General features: G+C 49.2%; 1 protein-coding gene across 1 annotated transcript in view; it reads left to right on the top strand.

Annotated features, from left to right (window-relative positions):
- Positions 1 to 5,158: 5,158 nt before the first annotated feature.
- LOC110516660 (tRNA (guanosine(18)-2'-O)-methyltransferase TARBP1) overlaps positions 5,159 to 10,844 on the top strand; it is a 36,925-nt gene continuing 31,239 nt past the window's right edge. The window contains exons 1-7 of the mRNA XM_090217981.1: positions 5,159 to 7,574; positions 7,728 to 7,831; positions 7,947 to 8,016; positions 8,111 to 8,259; positions 9,317 to 9,369; positions 9,516 to 9,613; positions 10,173 to 10,308. Coding sequence (XP_090074107.1) covers positions 6,563 to 7,574; positions 7,728 to 7,831; positions 7,947 to 8,016; positions 8,111 to 8,259; positions 9,317 to 9,369; positions 9,516 to 9,613; positions 10,173 to 10,308 — 1,622 coding nt within the window. The 5' untranslated portion in view covers positions 5,159 to 6,562. The remainder of the gene's footprint in view (positions 7,575 to 7,727; positions 7,832 to 7,946; positions 8,017 to 8,110; positions 8,260 to 9,316; positions 9,370 to 9,515; positions 9,614 to 10,172; positions 10,309 to 10,844) is intronic.

Raw genomic sequence — 10,844 nt, 5'->3', positions numbered from 1 at the left:
GTTTGTCTATAAAAACAAAATTCTCTGAAATGAACATCACATATACAAGATTGTATTTTGTCGCGATAATGTTTGATGATATTACAAGTCTGCCATAGCTGCCACAATGTTTGTCCTTTTTTTTTAAATACAAAACTCAAAAAATGAAATTGTAAAAAACAGTTCAACATGCTTGCACTGCTTGTCAATAGTACATTTCTATTAATTATATTTCTAAATGTTTTCTTTCTAATGTTTTTACTTTCTCTCTAAGTAGAGCAGCACATTATGAGCTATTTCTGTGTCTTCATGCATACACTGGAATGATTATATAAATAAAGTAATGACAAAGAATCTCTGTACGTTGCTCGAAGCACATATTGGGGTCAAATCACATTTTATTGGTCACATACACATGTTTAGCAGATGTTATTGCGGGTGTAGTGAAATGCTTGTGTTCCTAGTTCCATCAGTGCAGTAATATCAAAAAATTCACAACAATACACACATCAGTTCTCTTTTATATTGGTCCATTACCTCTTTGTTACTATAGTGTGTAATTGGTGCACTTTGGATTAGATACAATAAACCTAAATACTGATCTCTTTTTTGATACAATACAGTCAATGGCAGTGGTATTCAAAGTCGGTTGCGACCCCTAGTGGGGTTGAGGGGGAACTGCAGTGGTGTCGCCAAACAAACATTAAAGAGTATGGATTATTGTATGGGACAATATACGTTTTTGAGAAAGACATTTAGAAAAATGTATTTATTGGTTTCTTTTCATTTTGATAAGAGAAATGTTATGAATTTAAGGTTATTTGATGTAAAAATCGAATGTACCGATTTTAAGGTCATGAGTTTGAAATTATATTTGGCATGGGGTGATGTTCCCGCTGAAAAAGTTTGAACGCCACTGGTCTATGGAATGATCTTCATACTAATCCAAGGAAATATTGACATTTTTCCAGTTTATTTGCCAGTTTTTGAATGTTTTTGTTGATTTACTCAAGAACAGTCTCCTTCCAATGAAAGGCATAACTATTGTAGTAGAAACAAATACAACGGGTGAGTTATAGTGGTGTCTATTGGTGCAATCTATTGGTGTATATTGTTATATGCATTGATGCTGAAAAGTATCTCCTGATCCACTGAATCTCAACAGATCACATGAGCTTCATATGTGACCCATGCATGTACTGCTCCTCCTGAAATTGCCCTTCCTCTCAACCACCCAACACAATCAGTCTGATGTCCTGCCTCAACCACCCAACACAATCAGTCTGATGTCCTGCCTCAACCACCCAACACAATCAGTCTGACTGTCCTGCCTCAACCACCCAACACAATCAGTCTGATGTCCTGCCTCAACCACCCAATACAATCAGTCTGATGTCCTGCCTCAACCACCCAACACAATCAGTCTGATGTCCTGCCTCAACCACCCAACACAATCAGTCTGACTGTCCTGCCTCAACCACCCAACACAATCAGTCTGTCCTGCCTCAACCACCCAACACAATCAGTCTGATGTCCTGCCTCAACCACCCAACACAATCAGTCTGATGTCCTGCCTCAACCACCCAACACAATCAGTCTGACTGTCCTGCCTCAACCACCCAACACAATCAGTCTGATGTCCTGCCTCAACCACCCAACACAATCAGTCTGATGTCCTGCCTCAACCACCCAACACAATCAGTCTGATGTCCTGCCTCAACCACCCAACACAATCAGTCTGATGTCCTGCCTCAACCACCCAACACAATCAGTCTGATGTCCTGCCTCAACCACCCAACACAGTCTGTCGTCCTGCCTCAACCACCCAACACAATCAGTCTGTCCTGCCTCAACCACCCAACACAATCAGTCTGATGTCCTGCCTCAACCACCCAACACAATCAGTCTGATGTCCTGCCTCAACCACCCAACACAATCAGTCTGACTGTCCTGCCTCAACCACCCAACACAATCAGTCTGATGTCCTGCCTCAACCACCCAACACAATCAGTCTGATGTCCTGCCTCAACCACCCAACACAATCAGTCTGTCCTGCCTCAACCACCCAACACAATCAGTCTGATGTCCTGCCTCAACCACCCAACACAATCAGTCGGATGTCCTGCCTCAACCACCCAACACAATCAGTCTGACTGTCCTGCCTCAACCACCCAACACAATCAGTCTGATGTCCTGCCTCAACCACCCAACACAATCAGTCTGATGTCCTGCCTCAACCACCCAACACAATCAGTCTGATGTCCTGCCTCAACCACCCAACACAATCAGTCTGATGTCCTGCCTCAACCACCCAACACAATCAGTCTGATGTCCTGCCTCAACCACCCAACACAATCAGTCTGATGTCCTGCCTCAACCACCCAACACAGTCTGTCGTCCTGCCTCAACCACCCAACACAATCAGTCTGTCCTGCCTCAACCACCCAACACAATCAGTCTGATGTCCTGCCTCAACCACCCAACACGATCAGTCTGATGTCCTGCCTCAACCACCCAACACAATCAGTCTGATGTCCTGCCTCAACCACCCAACACAGTCTGTCGTCCTGCCTCAACCACCCAACACAATCAGTCTGATGTCCTGCCTCAACCACCCAACACAATCAGTCTGATGTCCTGCCTCAACCACCCAACACAATCAGTCTGATGTCCTGCCTCAACCACCCAACACAATCAGTCTGATGTCCTGCCTCAACCACCCAACACAATCAGTCTGATGTCCTGCCTCAACCACCCAACACAGTCTGTCGTCCTGCCTCAACCACCCAACACAATCAGTCTGTCCTGCCTCAACCACCCAACACAATCAGTCTGATGTCCTGCCTCAACCACCCAACACAATCAGTCTGACTGTCCTGCCTCAACCACCCAACACAATCAGTCTGATGTCCTGCCTCAACCACCCAACACAATCAGTCTGATGTCCTGCCTCAACCACCCAACACAATCAGTCTGTCCTGCCTCAAACACCCAACACAATCAGTCTGATGTCCTGCCTCAACCACCCAACACAATCAGTCTGATGTCCTACCTCAACCACCCAACACAATCAGTCTGACTGTCCTGCCTCAACCACCCAACACAATCAGTCTGATGTCCTGCCTCAACCACCCAACACAATCAGTCTGATGTCCTGCCTCAACCACCCAACACAATCAGTCTGACGTCATGCCTCAACCACCCAACACAATCAGTCTGATGTCCTGCCTCAACCACCCAACACAGTCTGTCGTCCTGCCTCAACCACCCAACACAATCAGTCTGTCCTGCCTCAACCACCCAACACAATCAGTCTGATGTCCTGCCTCAACCACCCAACACGATCAGTCTGATGTCCTGCCTCAACCACCCAACACAATCAGTCTGATGTCCTGCCTCAACCACCCAACACAATCAGTCTGTCCTGCCTCAACCACCCAACACAATCAGTCTGATGTCCTGCCTCAACCACCCAACACAATCAGTCTGATGTCCTGCCTCAACCACCCAACACAATCAGTCTGACTGTCCTGCCTCAACCACCCAACACAATCAGTCTGATGTCCTGCCTCAACCACCCAACACAATCAGTCTGATGTCCTGCCTCAACCACCCAACACAATCAGTCTGATGTCCTGCCTCAACCACCCAACACAATCAGTCTGATGTCCTGCCTCAACCACCCAACACAATCAGTCTGATGTCCTGCCTCAACCACCCAACACAGTCTGTCGTCCTGCCTCAACCACCCAACACAATCAGTCTGATGTCCTGCCTCAACCACCCAACACAATCAGTCTGATGTCCTGCCTCAACCACCCAACACAATCAGTCTGATGTCCTGCCTCAACCACCCAACACAATCAGTCTGATGTCCTGCCTCAACCACCCAACACAATCAGTCTGTCCTGCCTCAACCACCCAACACAATCAGTCTGATGTCCTGCCTCAACCACCCAACACAATCAGTCTGATGTCCTGCCTCAACCACCCAACACAATCAGTCTGACTGTCCTGCCTCAACCACCCAACACAATCAGTCTGATGTCCTGCCTCAACCACCCAACACAATCAGTCTGATGTCCTGCCTCAACCACCCAACACAATCAGTCTGATGTCCTGCCTCAACCACCCAACACAATCAGTCTGATGTCCTGCCTCAACCACCCAACACAGTCTGTCGTCCTGCCTCAACCACCCAACACAATCAGTCTGTCCTGCCTCAACCACCCAACACAATCAGTCTGATGTCCTGCCTCAACCACCCAACACGATCAGTCTGATGTCCTGCCTCAACCACCCAACACAATCAGTCTGATGTCCTGCCTCAACCACCCAACACAGTCTGTCGTCCTGCCTCAACCACCCAACACAATCAGTCTGATGTCCTGCCTCAACCACCCAACACAATCAGTCTGATGTCCTGCCTCAACCACCCAACACAATCAGTCTGATGTCCTGCCTCAACCACCCAACACAATCAGTCTGATGTCCTGCCTCAACCACCCAACACAGTCTGTCGCCCTGCCTCAACCACCCAACACAATCAGTCTGATGTCCTGCCTCAACCACCCAACACAATCAGTCTGATGTCCTGCCTCAACCACCCAACACAATCAGTCTGATGTCCTGCCTCAACCACCCAACACAATCAGTCTGATGTCCTGCCTCAACCACCCAACACAATCAGTCTGATGTCCTGCCTCAACCACCCAACACAATCAGTCTGATGTCCTGCCTCAACCACACAGCACAATCAGTCTGATGTCCTGCCTCAACCACCCAACACAATCAGTCTGACTGTCCTGCCTCAACCACCCAACACAATCAGTCTGATGTCCTGCCTCAACCACCCAACACAATCAGTCTGACTGTCCTGCCTCAACCACCCAACATAATCAGTCTGATGTCCTGCCTCAACCACCCAACACAATCAGTCTGATGTCCTGCCTCAACCACCCAACACAGTCTGTCGTCCTGCCTCAACCACCCAACACAATCAGTCTGATGTCCTGCCTCAACCACCCAACACAATCAGTCTGATGTCCTGCCTCAACCACCCAACACAATCAGTCTGATGTCCTGCCTCAACCACCCAGCACAATCAGTCTGATGTCCTGCCTCAACCACCCAACATAATCAGTCTGACTGTCCTGCCTCAACCACCCAACACAATCAGTCTGATGTCCTGCCTCAACCACCCAACACAATCAGTCTGACTGTCCTGCCTCAACCACCCAACATAATCAGTCTGACTGTCCTGCCTCAACCACCAAACACAATCAGTCTGACTGTCCTGCCTCAACCACCCAACACAATCAGTCTGACTGTCCTGCCTCAACCACCCAACACAATCAGTCTGATGTCCTGCCTCAACCACACAGCACAATCAGTCTGATGTCCTGCCTCAACCACCCAGCACAATCAGTCTGATGTCCTGCCTCAACCACCCAACATAATCAGTCTGACTGTCCTGCCTCAACCACCAAACACAATCAGTCTGACTGTCCTGCCTCAACCACCCAACATAATCAGTCTGACTGTCCTGCCTCAACCACCCAACACAATCAGTCTGACTGTCCTGCCTCAACCACCCAACATAATCAGTCTGACTGTCCTGCCTCAACCACCCAACACAATCAGTCTCACTGTCCTGCCTCAACCACCCAACACAATCAGTCTGACTGTCCTGCCTCAACCACCCAACATAATCAGTCTGATGTCCTGCCTCAACCACCCAACACAATCAGTCTGACTGTCCTGCCTCAACCACCCAACACAATCAGTCTGATGTCCTGCCTCAACCACCCAACACAATCAGTCTGACTGTCCTGCCTCAACCACCCAACACAATCAGTCTGATGTCCTGCCTCAACCACCCAACACAATCAGTCTGATGTCCTGCCTCAACCACCCAACACAATCAGTCTGACTGTCCTGCCTCAACCACCCAACACAATCAGTCTGATGTCCTGCATGTTGCACCAAGTGCACCTGCCATTAAGAGAGCGAGAGAAAGAGGGGGGGGAAGATTTTGTATCTGACAGGAATTATCTTGGGCTCCAGAGTGGTGCAGCGGTCGAAGTCACTGCATCTCAATGCAAGAGGTGTCACTACAGTTCCTTGTTTGAATCCAGGCTGTATCACATCTGGCCGTGATTGGGTGGCGCACAATTGGCCCAGTGTCGTCCGGGTTTGGCCTGGGTAGGCCATCATTGTAAATAAGAATTTGTTCTTAACTGACTTGCCTAGGTAAATAAAGGGTACATGTCAGTGGTGCGGGTCTGTCTCAGATTAGGGATGTTTGAAATAAAAATAAACAACTTTTTCCACTTGCAGGTAATAGAGAGAGTTGTATAGAGTACAACAATTCCTCAGGTTAAGTAAGCCACATGTATTTATATACATATTTGCAAATATGGTGCAGTAGGGCTAGTTTGAAGCTTTGGGTTGCTGCAAGTTTATTTCTCTCGCGAGAGTTGCGTTTGGCAACGGTGAGTGACGTATCAGGAAGTTTACATACCGACAAGAAACGTGAGGTCATGTATGAATCTCTGTGAACACATTGAAGTCGGCTTTTGAAATGTCTTCTATTTTAATCAATGCCCTTTTATCAAGTTGCCATGATCCGGATACTTTGTTTAACACGTTGTGCTGGCCAACTGACTCGTGGCCGGACGCAGAAAGAGTAGAGGCACTGACAACGTTTATTGATGGAATTGGTAAACTACCCCAGTCTGACACATCTGACGATGGCGACAAAGTTGCCTTTTCAATTGCAAAAAGAGACATCTTTCTACGAAAAGTTGAATCGATCATTTGGACACAATGTTTACCACTTCTCTTGAAAGTCTCTAACGGAGACGGGGCGTGCAAAGGTAAACGTGTGCCAGATGGAAGGGCTGAAATCACCATCGCTGTGTGCAGGCTTCTTTCTGTCTGCATCAACACACTGTGTGACACGGCCGTTTCGGGGCAAGTCGCCCGCGCTGTCCTGCCATCCTTCCAGCTGCCAGACGGGGAGACAGAGGAAGAGCTTCCCGGCCAGGGTGAGGGGCGGCTGGGTATCGACGTGGCTATCGAAGCCATGTCAGTCATCCTACCCGCTGTCTCATCCAACGAAGAATTGACCACGTCGATCCTCTCATCTGCCCTGTCCTGTATCAAGACGTTACCGGATGCTCTGGTCTCCAAAATCACCGTTCGGCTTATTTTCACTCTCCTCAACTGCTACAGCGAGGATGGGATAGCGAGTAAACTCCGGTTCATTTTAGAGGATTTGTGTAGCTGGCACAAGAGTGACAGCTCAAACACGGACTCACCTGTGGTGACAGAACGCGCCTTGCTGTGTTTAACAACTCTCTCGGACTATCTCTTCTCTCCGGCTAAAGTACAGCAACACACCCTTCCTCAAAGTCTGAGCTATACTCGACCTGACCCTCGTTGTTCTCTGCAGTTCTGGAGGATTCTACAAGATGGACTGACGCACAAAGACAACGTGTCCCGGAAGCGGGCGTTGTACCTGCTGAAAAGGTGTGTCGCTCTGTCAGAGGATGAGGCGGTTGAGTTTCCAAGCAGTTCAGTGTCAAGTGAAGGTAAGATGCTGGTACATGTGACTGACATTCAGACAGACAAGCTTGATTATAATATTACCCATGTTAAAATATGTTCTTCACTATACAGAATAATACTCAAGTCTCTAGAACTGTATAGTTTAACCTAATTGTAACAATGTGAGTCCTTTGTAGATAATGAGGAGATCATATTCAGATGGGCCCCAGACAGATGCAAGCTGCTCAGAGAGTTCTGGGAGGACTATGCCTTGGTTATGGAGACACTGGAGGAGAACCAGGTGAGATATAATATGGATAACACTTGCTATGAAACCCCTCTTCCTAATGCATTATACATTTCTAACACCATTATGACGTCGTAAAGAACTATTACCGTTCCTCTGTGTTGTGTAGATTCACGTGGTCCGCCCTGTGCTCAACAGAATCCATACGTTGATCCAAACAGCAGCCAATGATAGTCAAGGTGATGTGTGTGTCTCTCAACCATAAGGTGACAACCCAAACCTTTTATATCCCACTAAATACTGCCTACCAATCGTCCATCTGTCTTCTCTCAGGCGTCAGTCTGTTCCACCCGTCATGGCTGCTGGGTGTGTACCAGCGTATGTTCCACAGTGAGAACAAGTCCGTCATGAGAGAGGGAGTGGATCACCTACTGGAACTCCAGGTGCTCCGACGCCCTGCCTTCGCCCTGGCCTTCTCACAGGTACCTGGTACAGTTGTCAGTCAGTGTTATAGAACATCAACCCAGACTCCAGGTGGTCTGACGCCCTGCCTTCGCCCCGGCCTTCGCCCCGGCCTTCTCACAGGTACCTGGTACAGTTGTCAGTCAGTGTTATAGAACATCAACCCAGACTCCAGGTGGTCTGACGCCCTGCCTTCGCCCCGGCCTTCGCCCCGGCCTTCTCACAGGTACCTGGTACAGTTGTCAGTCAGTGTTATAGAACATCAACCCAGACTCCAGGTGGTCTGACGCCCTGCCTTCGCCCCGGCCTTCTCACAGGTACCTGGTACAGTTGTCAGTCAGTGTTATAGAACATCAACCCAGACTCCAGGTGGTCTGACGCCCTGCCTTCGCCCCGGCCTTCGCCCCGGCCTTCTCACAGGTACCTGGTACAGTTGTCAGTCAGTGTTAGAACATCAACCCAGACTCCAGGTGGTCTGACGCCCTGCCTTCGCCCCGGCCTTCTCACAGGTACCTGGTACAGTTATCAGTCAGTGTTAGAACTTCAACCCAGACTCCAGGTGGTCTGACGCCCTGCCTTCGCCCCAGCCTTCTCACAGGTACCTGGTACAGTTGTCAGTCAGTGTTAGAACATCAACCCAGACTCCAGGTGGGCCTTCGCCCCGGCCTTCTCACAGGTACCTGGTACAGTTGTCAGTCAGTGTTAGAACATCAACCCAGACTGACCTAATTCTATTTTTCCCTTTTCTATGTTATTAGTTTGTTTATTTTATTAATTTAACCCTTATTTTACCAGGGAAGTTGAATGAGAACACATTCTCATCTACAGCAGTGACCTGGGGAATAGTTACAGGGGAGAGGAGGGGGGAGGAATGAGCTGATTGTAAGCTGGGGATGATTAGGTGACTGTGATGGTATGAAGGACATATTGGGAATGTACAATAGTCAGCAACTTCCTTTTCAGTAGTGGTGTATTTGCGGTCGTTGTTTAGTTTGTTGTCTTGGTGGGTGAGATGATGAGGGACAGTAGGTGGTTAGTGTATGAGAGATTGACCTCTTCTTATCCTTTCTTCCTCAGTTCATTCTGGGTCCTTTCATGGATGTGATGTCTGAAAGCTCCCTCTTTCACAGGTGAGCCAGTGATCATAGCAGCACAACAGCAAAACACAATATTGATTTATAGACTCACAGATGATGCCGTTTCTGCTAGTGATGAAGTAGTGAGTTAGGCCTATTTAGAGTGACTGTTGAGGAAGGTTATGTCTCTTCATCTCCAGGACTGCAGGACAGAGTGTAGGAGAGTGTCCTGAGCTGGGAGTCAAGCTGCAGGTCTTCATGGTCACGTTCTTCAGCAGCCTGCCACAGGAGAACAGAGGTACTGTAACAGAGCTTCATCACAGGGCACTGAATCACCTGGGCCATGTTCAGTAGGATACACCGTAGCACAACTTTTTGCAGAGGGAAATCTGGGTTCTTATTACTGGACAAATTCATGTACATTTCAAAAAGGTTTTCTCCCAACTGAACTTGAGCCAGATGTTTGTCCTGCAGCTTGTTGTAACAGTAATGACTGTTCATCAGAGAGGGTCTAATGTTGATCCTCTGTCTCCTCAGGTCCTGTGTTGCTGCAGCTTGTTGTAACAGTAATGACTGTTCATCAGAGAGGGTCTAATGTTGATCCTCTGTCTCCTCAGGTCCTGTGTTGCTCCATCTTGTTGTAACAGTAATGACTGTTCATCAGAGAGGGTCTAATGTTGATCCTCTGTCTCCTCAGGTCCTGTGTTGCTGCAGCTTGTTGTAACAGTAATGACTGTTCATCAGAGAGGGTCTAATGTTGATCCTCTGTCTCCTCAGGTCCTGTGTTGCTCCATCTTGTTGTAACAGTAATGACTGTTCATCAGAGAGGGTCTAATGTTGATCCTCTGTCTCCTCAGGTCCTGTGTTGCTGCAGCTTGTCCAGCGGCTAGGTTCTCAACACTGGTGTGCTGTCCCCATCCTCTTCCTCTCTCGGGCCCTGTCCCACCTTCCTCCCTGCCCTCTCCTGGGCCCCGAAGGCCTGCAAGCTCTCAGGTAGCCTGTCCCACCTTCCTCCCTGCCCTCTCTCAGGCCCTGTCCCATCTTCCTCCCTGACCTCTCTCAGGTAGCCTGTCCCATCTTCCTTCCTGCCCTCTCTCAGACCCTGTCCCATCTTCCTCCCTGCCCTCTCTCAGGTAGCCTGTCCCACCTTCCACCCTGCCCTCTCTCAGGTAGCCTGTCCCATCTTCCTTCCTGCCCTCTCTCAGACCCTGTCCCATCTTCCTCCCTGTCCTCTCCTGGGCCCTGTCCCATCTTCCTCCCTGCCCTCTCCTGGTCCCTGTCCCATCTTCCTCCCTGCCCTCTCCTGGTCCCTGTCCCACCTTCCTCCTTGCCCTCTCCTGGGCCCTGTCCCACCTTCCTCCTTGCCCTCTCCTGGGCCCTGTCCCATCTTCCTCCCTGCCCTCTCCTGGGCCCTGTCCCATCTTCCTCCCTGCCCTCTCCTGGTCCCTGTCCCATCTTCCTCCCTGCCCTCTCCTGGGCCCTGTCCCACCTTCCTCCTTGCCCTCTCCTGGGCCCTGTCCCATCTTCCT

This window comes from Oncorhynchus mykiss, chromosome 23 (genome assembly GCF_057628025.1).
Source record: "Oncorhynchus mykiss isolate SJ-2025 chromosome 23, ASM5762802v1, whole genome shotgun sequence".
NCBI classification, from domain to species: domain Eukaryota; kingdom Metazoa; phylum Chordata; class Actinopteri; order Salmoniformes; family Salmonidae; genus Oncorhynchus; species Oncorhynchus mykiss.
Note: the sequence above shows the minus strand (reverse complement) of the source record. Positions and strands in the feature narration are given on the sequence as shown.